The sequence below is a fragment of the Salvelinus namaycush genome, chromosome 26 (assembly GCF_016432855.1).
Source record: "Salvelinus namaycush isolate Seneca chromosome 26, SaNama_1.0, whole genome shotgun sequence".
Classification (NCBI taxonomy): Eukaryota; Metazoa; Chordata; class Actinopteri; order Salmoniformes; family Salmonidae; genus Salvelinus; species Salvelinus namaycush.
Genome location: NC_052332.1, coordinates 27,584,544 through 27,610,857, shown reverse-complemented (window position 1 = coordinate 27,610,857; position 26,314 = coordinate 27,584,544). Strand labels below are relative to the sequence as shown.

The 26,314-nt window shown below is 43.5% G+C and overlaps 1 protein-coding gene across 1 annotated transcript in view; it reads right to left on the bottom strand.

The window, feature by feature from the left end:
- LOC120021335 (ephrin-B2-like) overlaps positions 1-26,314 on the bottom strand; it is a 66,305-nt gene that overhangs the window by 5,446 nt on the left and 34,545 nt on the right. The window contains exon 2 of the mRNA XM_038965045.1: positions 24,257-24,552. Within this exon, the coding sequence (XP_038820973.1) occupies positions 24,257-24,552 (296 nt within the window). The remainder of the gene's footprint in view (positions 1-24,256; positions 24,553-26,314) is intronic.

Here is a 26,314-nt window from a genome sequence, read left to right as displayed (position 1 = left end):
GGAAGCAAAGGTGCAAAGAGGGAGAGAAGGAGAGGTGTAAGAACCATATATAAACAGAAAAGCGACAAAGAATGAGAAATAGAGAGGGTGAGAATGAGAAATAAAGACTGAAATAGAGAGGGTTTATTAGAGAGGGAGAGGTAGAGGGAGGGAGGGTGAGGGAGGGTGGCTTTCATGGTGTATGGTATTTGAGTTGAGCAGACTCTCTCGCATGTCTCAGTTTAAAGGTTCACTGGTTTACTGAAGAGATATGACAAAGTGCTAATGACATGATTGTGTATGTGACAGACACACACGCACACAGGAGTACATAGACACACATATATACATGCATGCATGCACAATCGAGATGTAATCGAGATGATGACCAACTTTGGAGAGAGACAGAGAAGAAGAACGGAGAGAAAGAGCAAAGGAGAAAGAGAGAAAAGAAGGAATGAGTAATTGAGATGATGATCTGTGGCGAAGGAGAGAAAGAGAGAGAGCGGGATGCACAGCCACGGACAGAAACAGGCGGACAGGAAGTCTGCCCCGAAAAACCCCAACAGAAGACAAAAGGGAAAAACTGTTCATGCATTTAACTAGAAGGAGACTGACCCATTAACACATGAGCACACCCATTCTGTTGTACAGGGGATTTACACACAAACAAGAGACAGGAGGAGGGGAGGGCTGTTTTCATCTCTGGCACATCCTAAATTGACCCAGCGAGTGACCCACTTAGCCCTAACCCCTACCCCTCCCCTCACCAAACCTCCCCTCTTTCCTAAGTGAGAGAGCAGCTAAGGGATTGACCCATCTTGACCAAGGATAGAGGAAGCAGCGAAACTCCCAAAGATGGGTTTACCGCGCCTCTAACGGGGCTAAATCTAATGAACCGTTTAACCCATCCCATGTGAAATTAAATACATCTGTGAGCCTTGCATAAAACCTCCTCCCAACATACTAATTCAGTTGAGCGGATTCAGGCTGTAGTTGAGCCCAAGTCAGCTGTCACTCTGTCTTATGGGCCGGGCTCCATCAGCATTAGCAGCACATACAGACACACAGAGCAGCTACACTGCTGGGGGACTCTCAGCCCACTCTGTCCAACAGGGTGTTAAAACAGGGACACTGTCCAACGGGAGGTCACTGAACTCAAACACTCTGCTGCACTCATATGCCAGCATGCGCCTTGCAACGTGCAGGGAACATAGCGCCATATCTGAACTTTTTTTTTACAGAAAGGACGTCAATAATGCCCACTGTAAGGGAAGTGGACATGTATGGCTAGACATGGCTGTAAATCTAGACTGCAGTCTGTCTGGAAGTTGTTCAAGTACAGTCGCCCAATATCAGCCCATTGTTAACGAGCCCGTTATCTCAATCAAATTTATTTATAAAGCCCTTCTTACATCAGTTGATGTCACAAAGTGCTGTACAGAAACCCATCCTAAAACCCCAAACAGCAAGCAATGCAGGTGTAGTCCTCTTCTGGCTGTGCCAGGTGGAGATTATAACATAACATGGCCAAGATGTACAAATGTTCATAGATGACCAGCAGGGTCAAATAATAATAATCACAGTGGTTGTAGAGGGTGCAACAGGTCAGCACCTCAGGAGTAAATGTCAGTTGGATTTTCATAGTCGATCATTCAGAGTATCTCTACCGCTCCTGCTGTCTCTAGAGAGTTGAAAACAGCAGGTCTGAGACAGGTAGCACGTTATCTGTTGCTGTAAATGTGTCAGGGTGTGGTTGCAGACGTGTGTAGCCTACGTTCTAAATGGGACTCAGCGGAGCTCCATGCAGTACAGTGCTTCTCTATCAGTGGTCGGTGTAGTAGGGTTGGATTCTGACCTCTGACCCAGATGAAGTTATGCCGTGGCTGAGGGGCACTTTAAAAAGTGCCAGGCTTCAACTTCCCCTAATGCAAAATCTGCTCATCTCACAGAGATGCAGCTTTACACTTGGCTGGCTGTTACAGTAGGTGGAAAGATGTTAAAATGTATACATTTAGGATGGACAATAAACCCATTGCAATGATGTATTGATGGTAAAATACTTTTCTGTATACAAGACATTGGGTCCTATTCTATCTAAACTCAGTAACCAGATATATGGTCTAAAACACGTTTTGTATTGTGCTACAAGAATGCATATTTACATTCACACTCACCAATCCCATGTCCACTGCAAGAAGTTCCACTGCATATTGATTTAAACCTGCTTTCTAGCTAGGCAAGAATCTGGTAACTGGGTTGGATTGGTTCCTTGTATCGCTACTGAAACACTCCGATTCTTCCCTCTCTATTCTCCGTTCTATCTCTTTCCATGCATGCTTCAAATCATTTGTTTACAGGCTAACACACACTATATTTCCTCTCTCAAATCAAATTTGAGTTGTAAATTGTGCTTAAACAATTTCCCCCAATCTGTGTGGGCAGCAGTGTCTCCAGAGCCAAATAGCAGTGGCCCTGCCTCAGTGCACTAATCTGTAATTGGTGGAGTCACTGAGGACACCGCCTGATTGGACACCAATTGAAACAGATGATGCTTCACCTCTCTTTGATTGGATGAGGCCAGGGGTGGACTGGCCATTTGGCATTTCGGGCAATTGCCAGATGGGCTGGTACATTTTTAACCTAGTGGGCCTGTCTAACTTGGGTTTCTTGCACAAAATGACAATTTTCTGGCTAATAATGGCAGCTCCAATAAACAAAATGGGCAGGTGTGGGGGCCTCAAGGGGAAAAAATGGTCTGGTTTGTCAGAAATGCCAGAGCCGATTTCTGATCCTAGTCCTGAATACTAACTGTGGTTATTAGCCAATAGAAGGCTTGGCAGTTGAAGCAGGTACTCAGACTTAGGGTTAGGGTTCACTTTAGTTGAATAGTCAGATGCACATCTGTGACTTAACATTCATGTCCTTCCTTGTCTTTTCTCTCTCAATGTTCCGCTCTGGTCAACACACTTTCTGTCTCCGCAACCATCTGTGCCTGTGTCTACATCATCAGCACAGACACGTCCCCCTCGTTAGCATAATACTTCAGGTACTTTACATACATCATCACAATGCAGAGTACCTCTCTCCACATAGACTAGTTCTATAGATATGGCATGATGCTGAAGGCCGAACCACAGAGATTTCCAACACAGTAAAATAAGGACAGACCAAAAGAGTGCAGGGAGGATGGGTTAGAAAATGGTGAAACGATGGTCGAAATAAGATAGAAGTTAGAGAGAACGGGGAAACGGAGAAAGAAGAGGAGAGAGGAAGGGAGAGCTACATTAAGAAACAAGGAATATGTAACGTGAGGAGAGATGAAGCGGGAGGGCTGGAAGAGAAGAGGAAAAAGAGTAGAGGAGAGAGAGGGAGAGAGAAAGAAAGAGAGAGAGAGAGAGAGAGAGAGAGAGAGAGAGAGAGAGAGAGACGATGTAGAGGCCCTATCGGAGTCTGAAATCAGAAAGGGTTTTCTGGGTCATGTTCCTGTCAGCTCCAGTGAGAAGATAGGGAGAGATAAGGCGCTGGAGGAGGAGAGAGATAACACACAGGATGAGGAAGCACACACAGGCACATTGTCAGACAGGCAGACAGTTGAAAGAGAAAACTGCAGGCTCCATCAGCTCGGTAATGGCTGCTTATGCTCTACCTGGATCACTCTGACAGATACACACTACCTGGGACAGATTACCAAACACACCTAAACGCCATGTATTATTATCCAACTGTCGAACACACAAGGACGCACACGCACATCCTCCAAAACCTATGATATGAAGACAGAAACAGAATCATAGCCACCTACACACACTGGCACAAGTGCTCACACGCATACTCCAATGCCTACTTAAGTGTCCCTTATCATCCATGTTCCATCCAATTGAGCATGTGTAAAGTTAATCATGTTTGTTCATTATGTGAGGCGAATCGTTGTTCCAGCCCGGCATAGGTGTATTATTGACAGGAGAGCGGGGTGAAATGTTGAACATGGAAAGGGGATTGGAGATCTGAGATAGCTCTACATCAGTTAAGGCTCTTTCCCCTAGAGTACAATCAAAAAGCCAGAGCCCACCCCCACACTGCAACCCCCTTTCACAAAGAGGAGAACAAATAAAGAAACATTATAGAGAGCTATCCAGCCAAACTAACCCAGTCTGACAACCGAGTCAGAGCACAGCCAAGGGGAAAACAAGAGAGAGAGAGAGAGTGAGGGAGTGAGTGATGGAAAGAGTGAGCAAGTGAGAGGGAGAGAGAGAGGGAGAGGGAGGGAGAGAGACAGAGAGAGCGAGAAAGAGAGAGATAGAGAGAAGGAGCGAGGGGGGGAGTGCGGGAGAAACGGAGGGAGAGAGAGAGACAGAGAGAGAGAGAGAAAGAGAGAGAGAGAGAGAGAGAGAGAGAGAGAGAGAGAGAGAGAGAGAGAGAGAGAGAGAGAGAGAGAGAAACACAGAAAGAGAGAGAGAGAGAGGGCGGGGGAGAGAGGGAGGGAGTGAGAGAGAGTGTAGACATGTTAGCTGTGCTACTTCTGTTTGTGTTACTTATGTCAATGATAGGTCCCTGTGTGGCTGTGTGTGTGGCAGCAGGTATGTGTGTGTGACTGTGTTTGTGGCAGCAGCATTACATGTGTTAGCTGTGTGTGTGTGACTGTGTGTGTGGCAGCAGCATTACATGTGTTCGCTGTGTTACTGTGTGTGTGGCAGCAGCATTCCATGTGTGAGCTGTGTGTGTGTTTTCTCTCTGTGTGTGTGTGAAGCTCTACAGTATCATCACAGTGTGATGGTGGGTGTCTTTTGTGTGTGTGAGGCGAGAGGATACGGCCTGTTACGTTACAAAACCTGGGAAAAGAAGATGGGCCTCCCCCTCTCTCTGTTCATTATCCTAATTAGTTTCTTAATGGCATACATTAAAAGTATGTCACTGGTTGGAGGAGGGTAGCAGGACAGATGGGAGAAAAGAAAGTAATGGATATACTGTATCTACAGTATCTGTACAAAAACAAATATGTCCTATACGTTTCAAATATCAGATATGAGTATAAAGGCCAACATCTAAAAACACTTCAGACACGCTAATATAAAAGCTAACATTTTATGGTTGGAGACATGTTATAACACATTTGCTCACAGACCACGTAAACTAAGCACCACCCTCTGTCAGGCCTTAGATGCCAACACAGCAGGTTGACTGGCACCTGACAGGGCTCGGTTCATCTCTAGTACCTGAAAAGAGGAGCCAGTCTGACTGGCATCTGACAGGTCTCAGTCCATCTCTAGTACCTGAAGAGAGGAGACAGTCTGACTTGCACCAGACAGGTCTCAATCTATCTCTAGTACCCAAAGAGAGGAGACAGTCTGACTGGCACCTGACAGGTCTCAGTCCATCTCTAGTACCTGAAGAGAGGAGACAGTCTGACTTGCACCAGACAGGTCTCAATCTATCTCTAGTACCCAAAGAGAGGAGACAGTCTGACTGGCACCTGACAGGTCTCAGTCCATCTCTAGTACCTGAAGAGAGGAGACAGTCTGACTTGCACCAGACAGGTCTCAATCTATCTCTAGTACCCAAAGAGAGGAGACAGTCTGACTGGCACCTGACAGGTCTCAGTCCATCTCTAGTACCCGAAGAGAGGAGACAGTCTGACTGGCACCTGACAGGTCTCAGTCCATCTCTAGTACCTGAAGAGAGGAGACAGTCTGACTGGCACCTGACAGGTCTCAGTCCATCTCTAGTACCTGAAGAGAGGAGACAGTCTGACTGGCACCTGACAGGTCTCATGTTTTATTAGTCATATGTACAGGATGCACATGGTATACACCAGACTTCCCCAACTGGTGGCTCGCTGGCCGAATTTGGCACCCGGGTAATTTTATCTGGCCCTCCAAGTTTTCTGAGCAAAAAACAAACAGAAAATGTTTATTTTATTTTGGGACATAAATGACTGTAAAAACACCAGCATATGAGCTTAAAGTGATTTTAATTTGGAAATCTGTTTAAAAGTATTCCCACGCATAATAGAGAGATATATGTGATTGTATACAAATAAATGTAAGCAAGGTTTGAAATTATTATGTTTTCGTCAAATGTTATATTTGTTTGGGCTTCTTGCGGTCAATTTGCCGTATATAAATGATTTGTATTGTGTTACAGCCCCCTGACCATTCGCTTAAGATAAAGTAGGCCCATTTGTCAAATTTCTGCCCTGGGCAACTGTAAATGCTGTTTTTGTGAAGTGGAAACGTTTAGGAGCAAAAACGTCTCAGCCGCGAAGTGGTAGGCCACACAAGCTCACAAAACGGGACTGCCGAGTGCTAAAGCGCTTAGCGCGTAAAAATCGTTTGTCCTCGGTTGCTACACTCCAAACTGCCACTGGAAGCAACGTCATCAAAATAACTGTTCGTCGGGAGCTTCATGAAATGGGTTTCCATGGCCGAGCAGCCGCACACAACCCTACGATCAACATGAGCAATGCCAAGCGTCGGCTGGAGTGGTGTAAAGCTCGTCGCCATTGAACTCTGGAGCAGTGGAAACGCGTTCTCTGGAGTGATGAATCATGCTTCACCCTCTGGCTGTCCGACGGACGAATCTGGGTTTGGCGGATGCCAGGAGAATGCTACCTGCCCCAATGCATAGTGCCAATGATTTGGGCTAGGCCAAGGGGGGGCAAAGTACGGCCCATGGGCCGTATCCGGCCCGCCGTGCACTTCAATCCGGCCCGCGAGACATAGAAAAGTACCCCTTTTTTCTCCCCAATTTTGTGGTATCCAATTGGTAGTTACAATCTTGTCCCATCGCTGCAACTCCCGTACGGACTCAGGAGAGGCGAAGGTCGAGAGCTGTGCGTCCTCCGAAACATGACCCAGCCAAGCCGCACTGCTTCTTGACACAATGCCCGCTTAACCCGGAAGCCAGCCACACTAATGTGTCGGAGGAAACACCATACACCTGGTGACCGTGTCAGCGTGCATGCGCCCAGCCGTTCACAGGAGTCACTAGAGCGCGATGGGACAAGGAAATCTCGGCCTGCCAAACTCTCTCCTAACCCGGACGACGCTGGGCCAATGGGTCTCCCAGTCACGGCCAGCTGTGACACAGCCTGGGATCGAACCCGGGTCTGTAGTGACACCTCACACACACACAGTGCCTTAGGCTGTTGTGGCACTCGGGAGGCCCCTGCAAATGGATTTTAACAAACAATTGGTCCCCCAAAAAATGTGGCCCTCCGTTGAATTTCAAAATCCCGATGTGGCCCTCGAGCCAAAAAGTTTGAAGGGAGATCTTAATGCTACAGCATACAATGACATTCTAGACATTTCTGTGCCTGCACAGAACCCTGACCTCAACCCCAGCGAACACCTTTGGGATGAATTGGAACACCGATTGCGAGCCAGGCCTAATCGCCAAACAGCTCTCGTGGCTGAATGGAAGCAAGTCCCTGCAGCAATGTTACAACATCTAGTGGAAAGCCTTTTCCAGAAGAGTGGAGGCTATAAAGCAACAAAGGGGGACCAACTCCATATTAATGCCCATGATTTTGGAATTAGATGTTCGACAAGCACATACTTTTGGCCATATACTGTATGTACATATAAGTAGGGATAAAGTGACTAAGCAATGGGATAGATAAACAGTAACAGTAGCGTATGTGATGAGTCAAAAATAGTTAGTTCAAAAAGGGTCAATGCAGGTATTCCGGGTAGCAATTGGATAAGTATTGAACAAACTATTTAGAAATCTTATATCTTGGGGGTAGAAGCTGTTCAGGGTCCTGTTGGTTCCAGACTTACTGCATCGATACCGCTTGCCGTGTGGTAGCAGAGAAAACAGTCTATGACTTGGGTTGCTGGAGTCTTTGACAATTTTTATGGTCTTCCTCTGACACCGCCTAGTATAGTATAGGCTCAAATGATGTACTGGGCAGTGCGCACTGCCCTCTGTAGTGCCTTGTGGTCAGATGCCAAGTAATTGTCATACCAAGCGGTGATGCAGCCAGTCAAGATGCTCTCAATGGTGCAGATGTAGAACTTTTTATCTGAGGGCCCATGCCGAATCTTTTCAGTCTCCTGTGGGATAAGAGGCGTTGTTGTGTTGTGTTTAAAGTTCTTACATCGGCTACTGAGAGCGTGATCACACAGTCATCCAGAACAGCTGGTGCTCTCATGCATAATTCAGTGTTGCTAGCCTCGAATCGCGCATAGAAGGTATTTAGCTCGTCTGGTAGGCTTGCGATAATGGACAGCTCGTGGCTGCTCGTGGCTGTCCATTAATGCAAGCCTACCAGACGCAAGCCTACAAGCCTAGATATTTTATTTTTATTTTTGTATTCATTCTTTTGAGAGTTTGCACCTGGTCATCCGGAGCAGCGAGACAGCGTTCCTGGATGGCTCGGTATTGTCTGCCTCGAAGCGAGCATAGAATGTGTTAAGCTCGTCTGGGAGGGAGGCTTCGGTGGGCACCACACAGCTGGATTTGCCTTTGTAGTCCGTGATAGCCTGTTGTCCTTGCCATTTGTCATGAGTCTGAGTTGTCGAACATCAATTAAAGTTTGAGTTTGTATTGTCTTTTTGCGTCCCTAATGGATTTGCGGAGCTCGTACCTGCTTGCCTTGTACAAGTCACGCAGTCTGCCAGTCTGTGTCTAGTACCTGAAGAGAGGAGACACAGTCAGATTATAGTGATGGTGATGACTACAAAGATCCTCTTCCTGAAGCCATTACATCATCACCATCACGCTCCATGCTCCACACGGGCAGATTGTTGGGCATTTTTTAAGTCTATTAAAGACTTAGCTGCTTGGGGACTGAGGACCATACCGTAAATTTAGCCTCTGGCATAACATCAAATCCCATAGAGACAACAATGCCAAAGCCTCAGGGGTGGTAGGAGAATGTGTGTGTGTGTGTGTGTGTGATCATTTGTGAAAGAGTGTATGGCAGCCTATGAGTACAGTATTTAGCTCTACAAGTGCATGTTATAGTGAATATCACAGTTACAGAGATCAACTCTATATTATGCTGGTATCCTCTCTCTCCTCCCTCCCTCGATCTGTCTGCCTGTCTGTCTTTCACCATCCCTCTCTATTTCTCTCCCTCCATCCTCCATCCCTCCATCCCCCTCTGTCCTAGTCTCTAGTTAACAGCTGGTGGAGAGAATTTCCCCAATCCCCTGACCACTGTAATCTCTCTCTGCTCACACAGCTGTCTGTAAAAAGAGCCTTTCTTCACTCAGTGCGTGTGGAAGTGTGTGTGTATGAGAGAGAGAGATATAGAGAGATAGCGAGAGAGAAAGAGAGACAGAAATTCCCTGCAGAATTCCTGCCTCCATGTAAAAAAGTTTTCTATTTGAAACTTCTTTCAGCGAAGAGATCCAGAATGCTCAGCAATATGCTTCTGTTGTATGTGTGTGTGTGTGAGAGAGAGAGTGTGTGTTAACATGAGTTGCTGCCAGAGCCAGAAGGTTAATGAATCACTGTGTTAAACTTCCTCAATCCAATTAGTGTGGGAGTCTTACAGCATGACCTTTATCAGTGAAGAAAACACACACACACACACACACACACACACACACACACACACACACACACACACACACACACACACACACACACACACACACACACACACACACACACACACACACACACACACAAACAATACCCACATGCTGTTAGGTTAAGCACATGCAGAAAACGTGCAGAAACATACTACAGAAGTATGAACAAGCAGATACAAAGGCCATCTCTCATCTCTGTTGCGCTCTTTCTTTACACACACACACACACACACACACACACACACACACACACACACACACACACACACACACACACACACACACACACACACACACACACACACACACACACACACACACGGTGCGGTTTTGATTGTTGACCTAGATCGGGGAGGCCACATGTCACTTTGTGTTATTCACAGTAATCACACAGCCCCCCTCCTCCTTCACACACACACACACACACACACACACACACACACACACACACACACACACACACACACACACACACACACACACACACACACACACACACACACACACACACACACACACACACACACACACACACACACACACACACACACTGGGTACAGTGACTGGACTGTCACTAGCGAATGGCCCATGTTCTCTCACAGTCTCTGCCAAATCTGCATCTCTCCTTAACCCTCTCACTTTCTCTGTCAGACTCTCTCTCTGTCTGTGTCTTTGAGTTCATCACCCCCAAAAAATCCATGCCAAAACATATTTACGACATACACAGACGTATGCACTCACATTTAAGCACACACACACACACTGAGCGAGCAAACTGTCTACTCCTTTTTGTTATTTCAGTTTAACACTGATAAATAATACAACAAGCTCCTCAATTATTAACCTCTCTAAACAGCACAGGCTGATGCACCATGACACCATGAAACGGTCACAGGCCAACCTACCAACAGCCAACACACTCATATATGCACACACAGAACAATGCACAGTCAGGCAAAACACACACACAACCACACACAACCACACACACACACACACACACACACACACACACACACACACACACACACACACACACACACACACACACACACACACACACACACACACACACACACACACACACACACACACAGTCACACGTGGAACATCAGAATGAGAAATGTCCAAACACACAGCAACCCTGGGGCGGCAGGTAGCCTAGTTTAGAGCGTTGGGCCAGAAACCGAAAAGTTGCTGGATCGAATCCCCGAGCAAGGCACTGTTCCCCGGGCACTGATGACGTGGATGTGGATTAAGGCAGCCCCCCGCAGGTCTCTGATTCAGAGGGGTTGGGTTAAATGCGGAAGACACATTTCAGTTGAATGCATTCAGTTGTACAACTGAGTAGGTATCCCCTTTCCTCCTCTGATGCGTTGCGTTGTTTGACTGCCACTTTCATCACTCATGTTGTCTTGGCTGAAGTGAGAAGAGCCATATGACTGCAGAGCGATCAAACCAAGTTGTCAGAGCTATTATAACCGCAGAGCAGGAGAACCGCTCACTGGATACGCTAATCTGACACTAAAACATGACTGTGTCTACCACTCTTACAATATATATATTTTTTAAACCTTTATTTAACTAGGCAAGTCATTTAAGAACAAATTCTTATTTACAATGACGGCCTACCAGGGAACAGTGGGTTAACTGCCTTGTTCAGGGGCAGAACGATAGATTTTTACCTTGTCAGCTCGAGGATTCAATCCAGCAATCTTTCACTTACTGGCCCAACACTCTAACCCCTAGGCTAGCTGCCACCCCCTGCATCAACTGCCTCAACTGCATCAACATACCTGCATCAACTTGCCTGACTTTATCTAACCGGATGCCGGATGCAAAATCACTACTGAGCACAATACGTGAAACCCAAAGCTAGAAACACTGACATACCCACACACCTAGACGCACGCACGCACGCACGCACACGCACACACACCTGCAGCTTTGGCCCTGAGTGCCATGTTTGCTGGCTAGGCTGGTCTAGTGTGGCTGTGGTATGGCTAGCTGCCTGACTCTGAGCTGTGGGCTGGAGTCCCAGTCGTCTGGGTCATTCCCCCACTGTGTCCTTGAGCTCTCCATGGTGCATTACGGTCAATTAAACACCAGTGCTCAAATGACCTCAACATGTTTATGCAAATATGTAAAACAGCAGGCCGGTGAGTGAATTCCCTCTCCTCGCCCAGCTTTCTGTCTCTCAGTGCTCCAACTCATTACTGCCATATTGGAAAAATTAACAAATGCCAAGATAGGTTAATTAAATGTGATTTCCCCATGGTTAGGTTCACACACGTATGCACGTACACACACACACACACACACACACACACACACACACACACACACACACACACACACACACACACACACACACACACACACACACACACACACACACACACACACACGATGGGCTGATCTGTTGTCACTCTTGTTGTGAGAAACATATGAAAATTCTTTCTCATAAAGACACAGAAATACATGACAAACTGGAATATTAAGGAACAGAAAAATAAATGTACAGCATTACATTTTCCTAAAATGTTCTGTAACGATAGTGCTTCCATGGTGTTCTGTAACAATAAAGCTTCCATGGTGTTCTGTAACGATAGCTCTTCCATGGTGTTCTGTAACGATAGTGGTTCCATGGTGTTCTGTAACGATAGTGTTTCCATGGTGTTCTGTAACGATAGTGTTTCCATGGTGTTCTGCAACGATAGCGTTTCCATGGTGTTCTGTAACGATAGCTCTTCCATGGTGTTCTGTAACGATAGCTTGTCCATTGTGTTCTGTAACGATAGTGTTTCCATGGTGTTCTGTAACAATAGTGTTTCCATGGTGTTCTGTAACGATAGTGCTTCCATTGTGTTCTGTAATGATAGTGTTCCATGGTGTTCTGTAACGATAGTGTTTCCATGGTGTTCTGTAACAATAACGTTTCCATGGTGTTCTGTAACGATAGTGTTACCATTGTGTTCTGTAACGATAGTGTTTCCATAGTGCTCCGTAATGATAGTGTTTCCATGGTGTTCTGTAACGATAGTGTTTCCATGGTGTTCTGTAACGATAGCTCATCCATGGTGTTCTGTAACGATAGCTTGTCCATGGTGTACTGTAACAACAGTGTTTCCATGGTGTTTTGTAACGATAGTGTTTCCATGGTGTTCTGTAACGATAGTGCTTCCATGGTGTTCTGTAACGATAGTTATTCCATGGTGTTCTGTAACGATAGTGTTTCCATGGTGTTCTGTAACGATAGTGCTTCCATGGTGTTCTGTAACGATAGTGTTTCCATGGTGTTCTGCAACGATAGTGTTTCCATGGTATTCTGTAATGATAGCTCTTCCATGGTGTTCTGTAATGATAGCTCTTCCATGGTGTTCTGTAATGATAGCTATTCCATGGTGTTCTGTAACAATAGTGTTTCCATGGTGTTCTGTAATGATAGTGATTCAATGGTGTTCTGTAACAATAGTGTTTCCATGGTGTTCTGTAACGATAGTGTTTCCATGGTGTTCTGTAACAATAGCTCTTCCATGGTGTTCTGTAACGATAGCACGTCCATGGTGATCTGTAACAATAGTGTTTCCATGGTGTTCTGTAACGATAGTGTTTCCATGGTGTTCTGTAACGATAATGCTCCCATGGTGTTCTGTAACGATAGTGTTTCCATGGTGTTCTGTAACGATAGTGTTTCCATGGTGTTCTGTAACGATAGTGTTTCCATGGTGTTCTGTAACAATATCGTTTCCATGGTGTTCTGTAACAATAGCGTTTCCATGATGTTCTGTAACGATAGCATTTCCACGGTGTTCTGTAACGATAGCATTTCCACGGTGTTCTATTACCATAGTGTTTCCAAGGTGTTCTGTCACGATAGCGTTTCCATGGTGTTCTGTAACCATAGTGTATCCATGGCATTCTGTAACGATAAAGCGTCCTTGGTGTTATGTAACAATAGTGCTTCCATGGTGTTCTGTAACGATAGCTCTTCCACGGTGTTCTGTAACGATAGTGTTGCCATGCTGTTCTGTAACGATACTGTTTCCATGGTGTTCTGTAACGATAGTGCTTCCATGGTGTTCTGCAACGATAGTGTTTCCATTGTGTTCTGTAATGATAGTGTTTCCATGGTGTTCTGTAACGATAGTGTTCCCATGGTGTTCTGTAACAATAGTGTTTCCATGGTGTTCTGTAACGATAGTGTTTCCATGGTGTTCTGTAACAATAGCTCTTCCATGGTGTTCTGTAACGATAGCACGTCCATGGTGATCTGTAACAATAGTGTTTCCATGGTGTTCTGTAACGATAGTGTTTCCATGGTGTTCTGTAACGATAATGCTCCCATGATGTTCTGTAACGATAGTGTTTCCATGGTGTTCTGTAACGATAGTGTTTCCATGGTGTTCTGTAACGATAGTGTTTCCATGGTGTTCTGTAACAATATCGTTTCCATGGTGTTCTGTAACGATAGTGTTCCCATGGTGTTCTGTAACAATAGTGTTTCCATGGTGTTCTGTAACGATAGTGTTTCCATGGTGTTCTGTAACAATAGCTCTTCCATGGTGTTCTGTAACGATAGCACGTCCATGGTGATCTGTAACAATAGTGTTTCCATGGTGTTCTGTAACGATAGTGTTTCCATGGTGTTCTGTAACGATAATGCTCCCATGATGTTCTGTAACGATAGTGTTACCATGGTGTTCTGTAACGATAGTGTTTCCATGGTGTTCTGTAACAATATCGTTTCCATGGTGTTCTGTAACAATAGCGTTTCCATGATGTTCTGTAACGATAGCATTTCCACGGTGTTCTGTAACGATAACATTTCCACGGTGTTCTATTACCATAGTGTTTCCAAGGTGTTCTGTCACAATAGCGTTTCCAAGGTGTTCTGTCACGATAGCGTTTCCATGGTGTTCTGTAACCATAGTGTATCCATGGCATTCTGTAACGATAAAGCGTCCTTGGTGTTATGTAACAATAGTGCTTCCATAGTGTTCTGTAACGATAGCTCTTCCAAGGTGTTCTGTAACGATAGTGTTGCCATGCTGTTCTGTAACGATACTGTTTCCATGGTGTTCTGTAACGATAGTGCTTCCATGGTGTTCTGCAACGATAGTGTTTCCATTGTGTTCTGTAATGATAGTGTTTCCATGGTGTTCTGTAACGATAGTGTTCCCATGGTGTTCTGTAACAATAGTGTTTCCATGGTGTTCTGTAACAATAGTTTTTCCATTGTGTTCTGTAATGATAGTGTTTCCATGGTGTTCTGTAATGATAGTGTTTGCATGGTGTTTTGTAATGATAGTGTTACCATGGTGTTTTGTAACGATAGTGTTTCCATGGTGTTCTGTAACGATAGTGTTTCCATGGTGTTCTGTAACAATAGCGTTTCCATGGTGTTCTGTAACAATAGCGTTTCCATGATGTTCTGTAACGAAAGCGTTTCCATGGTGTTCTGTAACCATAGCGTATCCATGGCATTCTGTAACGATAGCGCTTCCATGGTGTTCTGTAACAATAGTGCTTCCATGGTGTTCTGTAACGATAGCTATTCCATGGTGTTCTGTAAAGATAGTGTTGCCATGGTGTTCTGTAATGATAGTGCTTCCATGGTGTTCTGTAACGATAGTGTTTCCATGGTGTTCTGTAACGATAGTGTTTCCATGGTGTTCTGTAACGGTAGTGTTTCCATGGTGTTCTGTAACGATAGTGTTTCCATGGTGTTCTGTAATGATAGTGTTTCCATGGTGTTCTGTAACGGTAGTGTTTCCATGGTGTTCTGTAACGATAGTGTTTCCATGGTGTTCTGTAATGATAGTGCTTCCATTGTGTTCTGTAATGATAGTGTTTCCATGGTGTTCTGTAATGATAGTGTTTCTATGGTGTTCTGTAACGATAGTGTTCTATAAGTATAGTGTTTCCATGATGTTCTGTAACCATAGTGTGTCCATGGTGATCTGTAACGATAGTGTTTCCATGGTGTTCTGTAATGACAGTCATTCCATGGTGTTCTGTAATGATAGTTTTTCCATGGTGTTCTGTAATGATAATGTTTCCATGCTGTTCTGTAATGATAGTGTTTCCATGGTGTTCTGCGACGATAGTGTTCCATGGTGTTCTGTAATGATAGTGTTTTCAGGGTGTTATGTAACGATAGCGCTCCCATGGTGTTCTGTAACGATAGTGCTGCCATGGTGTTCTGTAAAAATAGTGTTTCCATGGTGTTCTGTAATGATAGTGTTTCCATGGTGTTTTGTAACGATAGTGTTTCCATGGTGTTCTGTAACGATAGTATTTCCATGGTGTTCTGTAATGATAGTGCTTCCATTGTGTTCTGTAAAGATAGTGTTTCCATGGTGTTCTGTAACGATAGTTCTTCCATGGTGTTCTGTAACGATAGTGTTTCCAAGGTGTTCTGTAAAGATAGTGTTTCCATGGTGTTCTGTAATGATAGTCATTCCATGGCATTCTGTAATTATAGTTTTTCTATGGTGTTCTGTAATGATAGTGTTTCCATGGTGTTCTGCAACAATAGCGTTTCCATGGTGTACTGTAACGATAGCGTTTCCATGGTATTCTGTAATGATAATGCTTCCATGGTGTTCTGTAACGATAGTGTTTCCATGGTGTTCTGTAACGATAGTGTTTCCATGGTGTTCTGTAACGATAATGCTCCCATGATGTTCTGTAACGATAGTGTTTCCATGGTGTTCTGTAACGATAGTGTTTCCATGGTGTTCTGTAACGATAGTGTTTCCATGGTGTTCTGTAACAATATCGTTTCCATGGTGTTCTGTAACGATAGTGTTCCCATGGTGTTCTGTAACAATAGTGTTTCCATGGTGTTCTGTAACGATAGTGTTTCCATGGTGTTCTGTAACAATAGCTCTTCCATGGTGTTCTGTAACGATAGCACGTCCATGGTGATCTGTAACAATAGTGTTTCCATGGTGTTCTGTAACGATAGTGTTTCCATGGTGTTCTGTAACGATAATGCTCCCATGATATTCTGTAACGATAGTGTTTCCATGGTGTTCTGTAACGATAATGCTCCCATGATGTTCTGTAACGATAGTGTTACCATGGTGTTCTGTAACGATAGTGTTTCCATGGTGTTCTGTAACAATATCGTTTCCATGGTGTTCTGTAACAATAGCGTTTCCATGATGTTCTGTAACGATAGCATTTCCACGGTGTTCTGTAACGATAACATTTCCACGGTGTTCTATTACCATAGTGTTTCCAAGGTGTTCTGTCACAATAGCGTTTCCAAGGTGTTCTGTCACGATAGCGTTTCCATGGTGTTCTGTAACCATAGTGTATCCATGGCATTCTGTAACGATAAAGCGTCCTTGGTGTTATGTAACAATAGTGCTTCCATAGTGTTCTGTAACGATAGCTCTTCCAAGGTGTTCTGTAACGATAGTGTTGCCATGCTGTTCTGTAACGATACTGTTTCCATGGTGTTCTGTAACGATAGTGCTTCCATGGTGTTCTGCAACGATAGTGTTTCCATTGTGTTCTGTAATGATAGTGTTTCCATGGTGTTCTGTAACGATAGTGTTCCCATGGTGTTCTGTAACAATAGTGTTTCCATGGTGTTCTGTAACAATAGTTTTTCCATTGTGTTCTGTAATGATAGTGTTTCCATGGTGTTCTGTAATGATAGTGTTTGCATGGTGTTTTGTAATGATAGTGTTACCATGGTGTTTTGTAACGATAGTGTTTCCATGGTGTTCTGTAACGATAGTGTTTCCATGGTGTTCTGTAACAATAGCGTTTCCATGGTGTTCTGTAACAATAGCGTTTCCATGATGTTCTGTAACGAAAGCGTTTCCATGGTGTTCTGTAACCATAGCGTATCCATGGCATTCTGTAACGATAGCGCTTCCATGGTGTTCTGTAACAATAGTGCTTCCATGGTGTTCTGTAACGATAGCTATTCCATGGTGTTCTGTAAAGATAGTGTTGCCATGGTGTTCTGTAATGATAGTGCTTCCATGGTGTTCTGTAACGATAGTGTTTCCATGGTGTTCTGTAACGATAGTGTTTCCATGGTGTTCTGTAACGGTAGTGTTTCCATGGTGTTCTGTAACGATAGTGTTTCCATGGTGTTCTGTAATGATAGTGTTTCCATGGTGTTCTGTAACGGTAGTGTTTCCATGGTGTTCTGTAACGATAGTGTTTCCATGGTGTTCTGTAATGATAGTGCTTCCATTGTGTTCTGTAATGATAGTGTTTCCATGGTGTTCTGTAATGATAGTGTTTCTATGGTGTTCTGTAACGATAGTGTTCTATAAGTATAGTGTTTCCATGATGTTCTGTAACCATAGTGTGTCCATGGTGATCTGTAACGATAGTGTTTCCATGGTGTTCTGTAATGACAGTCATTCCATGGTGTTCTGTAATGATAGTTTTTCCATGGTGTTCTGTAATGATAATGTTTCCATGCTGTTCTGTAATGATAGTGTTTCCATGGTGTTCTGCGACGATAGTGTTCCATGGTGTTCTGTAATGATAGTGTTTTCAGGGTGTTATGTAACGATAGCGCTCCCATGGTGTTCTGTAACGATAGTGCTGCCATGGTGTTCTGTAAAAATAGTGTTTCCATGGTGTTCTGTAATGATAGTGTTTCCATGGTGTTTTGTAACGATAGTGTTTCCATGGTGTTCTGTAACGATAGTATTTCCATGGTGTTCTGTAATGATAGTGCTTCCATTGTGTTCTGTAAAGATAGTGTTTCCATGGTGTTCTGTAACGATAGTTCTTCCATGGTGTTCTGTAACGATAGTGTTTCCAAGGTGTTCTGTAAAGATAGTGTTTCCATGGTGTTCTGTAATGATAGTCATTCCATGGCATTCTGTAATTATAGTTTTTCTATGGTGTTCTGTAATGATAGTGTTTCCATGGTGTTCTGCAACAATAGCGTTTCCATGGTGTACTGTAACGATAGCGTTTCCATGGTATTCTGTAATGATAATGCTTCCATGGTGTTCTGTAACGATAGTGTTTCCATGGTGTTCTGTAACGATAGTGTTTCCATGGTGTTCTGTAACGATAATGCTCCCATGATGTTCTGTAACGATAGTGTTTCCATGGTGTTCTGTAACGATAGTGTTTCCATGGTGTTCTGTAACGATAGTGTTTCCATGGTGTTCTGTAACAATATCGTTTCCATGGTGTTCTGTAACGATAGTGTTCCCATGGTGTTCTGTAACAATAGTGTTTCCATGGTGTTCTGTAACGATAGTGTTTCCATGGTGTTCTGTAACAATAGCTCTTCCATGGTGTTCTGTAACGATAGCACGTCCATGGTGATCTGTAACAATAGTGTTTCCATGGTGTTCTGTAACGATAGTGTTTCCATGGTGTTCTGTAACGATAATGCTCCCATGATATTCTGTAACGATAGTGTTTCCATGGTGTTCCGTAACGATAGTGTTTCCATGGTGTTCTGTAACGATAGTGTTTCCATGGTGTTCTGTAACAATATCGTTTCCATGGTGTTCTGTAACAATAGCGTTTCCATGATGTTCTGTAACGATAGCATTTCCACGGTGTTCTGTAACGATAGCATTTCCACGGTGTTCTATTACCATAGTGTTTCCAAGGTGTTCTGTCACGATAGCGTTTCCAAGGTGTTCTGTCAAGATAGCGTTTCCATGGTGTTCTGTAACCATAGTGTATCCATGGCATTCTGTAACGATAAAGCGTCCTTGGTGTTATGTAACAATAGTGCTTCCATGGTGTTCTGTAACGATAGCTCTTCCACGGTGTTCTGTAACGATAGTGTTGCCATGCTGTTCTGTAACGATACTGTTTCCATGGTGTTCTGTAACGATAGTGCTTCCATGGTGTTCTGCAACGATAGTGTTTCCATTGTGTTCTGTAATGATAGTGTTTCCATGGTGTTCTGTAACGATAGTGTTCCCATGGTGTTCTGTAACAATAGTATTTCCATGGTGTTCTGTAATGATAGTGCTTCCATTGTGTTCTGTAAAGATAGTGTTTCCATGGTGTTCTGTAACGATAGTTCTTCCATGGTGTTCTGTAACGATAGTGTTTCCAAGGTGTTCTGTAATGATAGTCATTCCATGGCATTCTGTAATTATAGTTTTTCTATGGTGTTCTGTAATGATAGTGTTTCCATGGTGTTCTGCAACAATAGCGTTTCCATGGTGTACTGTAACGATAGCGTTTCCATGGTATTCTGTAATGATAATGCTTCCATGGTGTTCTGTAACGATAGTGTTTCCATGGTGTTCTGTAATAATAGTCTTTCCATGGTGTTCTGTAACCATAGTGTGTCCATGGTGTTCTGTAACCATAGTGTTTCCATGGTGTTCTGTAATGATAGTGTTTCCATGGTATTCTGTAATGATAGTGTTTCCATGGTGTTTTGTAACGATAGTGTTTCCATGGTGTTCTGTAAAGATAGTATTTCCATGGTGTTCTGTAATGATAGTGCTTCCATTGTGTTCTGTAAAGATAGTGTTTCCATGGTGTTCTGTAACGATAGTTCTTCCATGGTGTTCTGTAACGATAGTGTTTCCAAGGTGTTCTGTAAAGATAGTGTTTCCATGGTGTTCTGTAATGATAGTCATTCCATGGCATTCTGTAATTATAGTTTTTCTATGGTGTTCTGTAATGATAGTGTTTCCATGGTGTTCTGCAACAATAGCGTTTCCATGATGTTCTGTAACGATAGCTCTTCCATGGTGTTCTGTAACGATAGTGTTTCCATTGTGTTCTGTAACAATAGTGTTTCCATGGTGTTCTGTCACGATAATGTTTCCATGGTGTTCTGTAACGATAGTTCTTCCATGGTGTTCTGTAAAGATAGTGTTTCCATGGTGTTCTGTAACGATAATGTTTCCATGGTGTTCTGTAACAATAGTGTTTCCATTGTGTTCTGTAACGATATTTCTTCCATGGTGTTCTGTAACGATAGTTTTTCCAAGGTGTTCTGTAAAGATAGTGTTTCCATGGTGTTCTGTAACGATAGTGCTTCCATGGTGTTCTGTAACGATAGTTATTCCATGGTGTTCTGTAACGATAGTGTTTCCATGGTGTTCTGTAACGATAGTGTTTCCATGGTGTTCTGTAACGATAGTGTTTCCATGGTGTTCTGCAACGATAGTGTTTCCATGGTATTCTGTAATGATAGCTCTTCCATGGTGTTCTGTAATGATAGCTCTTCCATGGTGTTCTGTAATGATAGCTCTTCCATGGTGTTCTGTAACGATAGTGTTTCCATGGTGTTCTGTAACAATACCTCTTCCATGGTGTTCTGTAATGATAGCTCTTCCATGGTGTTCTGTAATGATAGCTCTTCCATGGTGTTCTGTAACGATAGTGTTTCCATGGTGTTCTGTAACAATAGCTCTTCCATGGTGTTCTGTAACGATAGCACGTCCATGGTGATCTGTAACGATAGTGTTTCGATGGTGTTCTGTAACGATAGTGTTTCCATGGTGTTCTGTAACGATAATGCTCCCATGGTGTTCTGTAACGATAGTGTTTCCATGGTGTTCTGTAACGATAGTGTTTCCATGGTGTTCTGTAACGATAGTGTTTCCATGGTGTTCTGTAACAATATCGTTTCCATGGTGTTCTGTAACAATAGCGTTTCCATGATGTTCTGTAACGATAGCATTTCCACTGTATTCTGTAACGATAGCATTTCCACGGTGTTCTGTTACCATAGTGTTTCCAAGGTGTTCTGTCACGATAGCGTTTCCATGGTGTTCTGTAACGATAGTGTTGCCATGGTGTTCTGTAACGATAGTGTTTCCATGGTGTTCTGTAATGATAGTGTTTGCATGGTGTTTTGTAATGATAGTGTTACCATGGTGTTTTGTAACGATAGTGTTTCCATGGTGTTCTGTAACGATAGTGTTTCCATGGTGTTCTGTAACAATAGCGTTTCCATGATGTTCTGTAACGATAGCGTTTCCATGGTGTTCTGTAACCATAGCGTATCCATGGCATTCTGTAACGATAGCGCTTCCATGGTGTTCTGTAACAATAGTGCTTCCATGGTGTTCTGTAACGATAGCTATTCCATGGTGTTCTGTAAAGATAGTGTTGCCATGGTGTTCTGTAATGATAGTGCTTCCATGGTGTTCTGTAACGATAGTGTTTCCATGGTGTTCTGTAACGATAGTGTTTCCATGGTGTTCTGTAACGGTAGTGTTTCCATGGTGTTCTGCAAAGATAGTGTTTCCATTGTGTTCTGCAAAGATAATGTTTCCATGGTGTTCTGTAATGATAGTGCTTCAATTGTGTTCTGTAATGATAGTGTTTCCATGGTGTTCTGTAACGATAGTGTTTCCATAGTGTTCTATAAGTATAGTGTTTCCATGATGTTCTGAAACCATAGTGTGTCCATGGTGATCTGTAACGATAGTGTTTCCATGGTGTTCTGTAATGACAGTCTTTCCATGGTGTTCTGTAATGATAGTTTTTCCATGGTGTTCTGTAATGATAATGTTTCCATGCTGTTCTGTAATGATAGTGTTTCCATGGTGTTCTGCGACGATAGTGTTTCCATGGTGTTCTGTAATGATAGTGTTTTCATGGTGTTCTGTAACGATATTTCTTCCATGGTGTTCTGTAACGATAGTTTTTCCAAGGTGTTCTGTAAAGATAGTGTTTCCATGGTGTTCTGTAACGATAATGTTTCCATGGTGTTCTGTAACGATAGTGCTGCCATGGTGTTCTGTAAAAATAGTGTTTCCATGGTGTTCTGTAATGATAGTGTTTCCATGGTGTTTTGTAACGATAGTGTTTCCATGGTGTTCTGTAACGATAGTATTTCCATGGTGTTCTGTAATGATCGTGCTTCCATGGTGTTTTGTAACGATAGTGTTTCCATGGTGTTCTGTAACGATAGTATTTCCATGGTGTTCTGTAATGATCGTGCTTCCATTGTGTTCTGTAAAGATAGTGTTTCCATGGTGTTCTGTAATGATAGTTCTTCCATGGTGTTCTGTAACGATAGTGTTTCCATGGTGTTCTGTAATGATAGTCATTCCATGGCATTCTGTAATTATAGTTTTTCCATGGTGTTCTGTAATGACAGTGTTTCCATGGTGTTCTGCAACAATAGCGTTTCCATGGTGTACTGTAACGATAGCGTTTCCATGGTATTCTGTAACGATAGCGTTTCCATGCTGTTCTGTAACGATAGTGTTTCCATTGTGTTCTGTAATGATAGTGTTTCCATGGTGTTCTGTCACGATAATGTTTCCATGGTGTTCTGTATCGATAGTTCTTCCATGGTGTTCTGTAAAGATAGTGTTTCCATGGTGTTCTGTAACGATAATGTTTCCATGGTGTTCTGTAACAATAGTGTTTCCATTGTGTTCTGTAACGATATTTCTTCCATGGTGTTCTGTAACGATAGTTTTTCCAAGGTGTTCTGTAAAGATAGTGTTTCCATGGTGTTCTGTAACGATAATGTTTCCATGGTGTTCTGTAACAATAGTGTTTCCATGGTGTTCTGTAACGATAGCGTTTCCATGGTGTTCTGTAACGATAATGTTTCCATGGTGTTCTGTAACAATAGTGTTTCCATTGTGTTCTGTAACGATATTTCTTCCATGGTGTTCTGTAACGATAGTTTTTCCAAGGTGTTCTGTAAAGAGAGTGTTTCCATGGTGTTCTGTAACCATAGTGTTTCCATGGTGTTCTGTAAAGATAGTGTTTCCATGGTGTTCTGTAATGATAGTTTTCCCATGGTGTTCTGTAATGATAGTGTTTCCATGGTGTTCTGTACGATAGTTCTTCCATGGTGTTCTGTAACGATAGCATTTCCAAGGTCTTTTGTATCGGTAGTGTTTCCATGGTGTTCTGTAACCATAGTTTTTCCATGGTGTTCTGTAATCATAATGTTTCCATGGTGTTCTGTAACGATAGCTCTTCCATGGTGTTCTGTAACGATAGCGTTTCCATGATGCTCTGTAACGATAGTGTTTCCATGGTGTTCTGTAACGATAGCTCTCCCATGGTGTTCTGTAACGATAGCTCTTCCATGGTGTTCTGTAACGATAGTGTTCCATGGTGTTCTGTAACGATAGTTCCTAAATGGTGTTCTGTAACGATAGTGTTTCCATGGTGTTCTGTAATAATAGTCTTTCCATGGTGTTATGTAATAGTCTTTCCATGATGTTATGTACTTGTAGTTTTTTCATGGTGTTCTGTAACCGTAGTATTTCCATGATGTTCTGTAAAGATAGTGTTTCCATGGTGTTCTGTAACGATAGTGTTTCCATGGTTTTCATAGCAATAGTGTTTCCATGGTGTTCTGTATCTGTAGTGTTTCCATGGTGTTCTGTAATTATAGTGTTTCCATGGTGTTCTGTAACGATAGTGTTTCCATGGTGTTCTGTAACTGTAGTGTTTCCATGGTGTTCTGTAACTATAGTGCTTCCTTGTTGTTCTGTAACGATAGTGTTTCCATGGTGTTCTGTATCTGTAGTGTTTCCATGATGTTCTGTAACGATAGTGTTTCCATGGTGTTCTGTATCTGTAGTGTTTCCATGGTGTTATGTAATGATAGTGTTTCCATGGTGTTCTGTAATGACAGTGTTTCCATGGTGTTCTGTAATGATAGTGCTTCCATTGTGCATACCAGACATTTCTAAAACGTGTGCCTTTTCACACACACACATCCCATCCTCTCTTTCACATGCACACATACACACGCACACACATCCCCTCACCTATGATGTAGTAGTCCTGCAGGGTCTTGAACTCATGTCCCCACAGGTTGGGGGAGAACTCCTGGAACTTGATGGTGAAGCGCATGTCACTGTTGGGCTTGTCACAGGTGAGCAGCAGGTTTGGCGCACCCATCACCTCACAGCGGTCAGCCTGCTCGCGTGTGGACACCAGGTACAACTTGTAGTACTCATACTCACTGGGGGAGCGGGGGCCTTGGGGGTTGGAGGCTGGGCAGATCAGGTCTAGACGATCCCCTATCTGCGGGTACAACACATACCCCCTGTCATCCTGAAACCTGCAGAGAGAGAGGGAAGGAGAGACAGAGGTGAGAATGGTATCCATGGCAACCAGTGATTGGCAGTGTGATATTTACCCATCTCTGTGTCTGACAGCTTGTGTTTGGAGAGGAGGCCTCTCATCTATTCATGGCACATTTTTGAGGCACAGACAGGTGCCTGTGGGAGCACTGGGTGTGAGGGTACATGCATGCCTGTGAGAGTGGTACATGTATGTGTGTTTCTTTCTGTAGATGAATGTGTGTGTGTTGTGTTGCATGGCCAATCCCCAGGGACCACTTCAGTCGCAACACACATTACCCTGTCATTTAGAGGATGCCCTTATGGAATTAATTTCCCAGTGAATACAAATCAAATCACAGCCTAATATCAGCACCGCATCAACACCATTAACAAGACATTTAACAAGACTGCAATTTGCAGCCGACCATTAGACAGACAGAGTCAACTCTGCAATACAGAGCAGATTCAGTGAAGGAATGAAGACCACAAACTTGGATGTGTCCTTTGTCTGGGTAATTCTGCATTCTTTCACAATGTTTGCCAGCAAGCTGGAGTAAAATGTTTTTAAAAACAAATTCATGGACAACTAAACTCTCTAATTGTCTCCCTAATAATCCTAAAGTCAATTATGCTGCCATGGTTTCCGCTTATTGTTTTTAATACAACTTCTTAGACTTGTGGGACTTCGCGGTGGTCTTTGTAGTCTGTTGGGCATGCATACCACTGTAAATTCCCCATAATTCACAACGCCAGCTGACAGTCTCTAAACTCTAGAGGACACATTTCATTCACTGTGAATTCATGGTCATTTCACGGTGACACCATTCTAAACTCCCCACCTTGAGTCTAACATCAGAGTATATTACACCACCTGATGACTAGAGCTCTGTGTAGAAGAACCCTTGAGTCTAACATCAGAGTATATTACACCACCTGATGACTAGAGCTCTGTGTAGAAGATCCCTTGAGCAGATGAAGGCGCAGAGAGCCTCAAATACCTGGCTCTCCATTAAGCGCTTAGTTCCCTGAGAGCCTGGTGACATTTCAGCACAGGGAGGGATAAGCAGACAAATAAAACATGGTCCTTGTAACGGCAGTCTACGTCGTCCTCCTCCTCAGACGAGGAGAGGCGAGAAGGATCAGAGGACCAATGTGCAGCGTGGTAATTAGACATAATGAATTTAATCAAACAAAACAAAAACACTATACAAACTGACAAAACACACTAACCGTCACAGTCCCGTGTAGCACCAACACTGACACAGGAACAATCACCCACAAACAAACAGTGAGAACAGCCTACCTTAATATGGTTCTCAATCAGAGGAAACGTCAAACACCTGCCTCTAATTGAGAACCATATCAGGCAACACATTTAACCCAACATAGAAACAGACAAACTAGACACACAACATAGAATTCCCACCCAGCTCACGTCCTGACCAACACTAAACAAGCAAAACACATACGAACTCTGGTCAGGACGTTACAGTACCCCCCCCCCTGAGGTGCGGACTCCGAACGCACCCCTAAAACTCAAGGGGAGGGTCTGGGTGGGCATCTGTCCGCGGTGGCGGCTCCGGCGGTGGACGAGGACACCACTCCACCACTGTCTTTGTCCCTCTCCTTAGCGTCCTTTGAGTGGCGACCCTCGCCCACGACCTTGGCCTAAGAATCCTCCCCAAGGCCCCCACATGATTTAGGAGGTAGCTCAGGACAGAGAGGTAGCTCAGGACAGAGAGGTAGCTCAGGACAGAG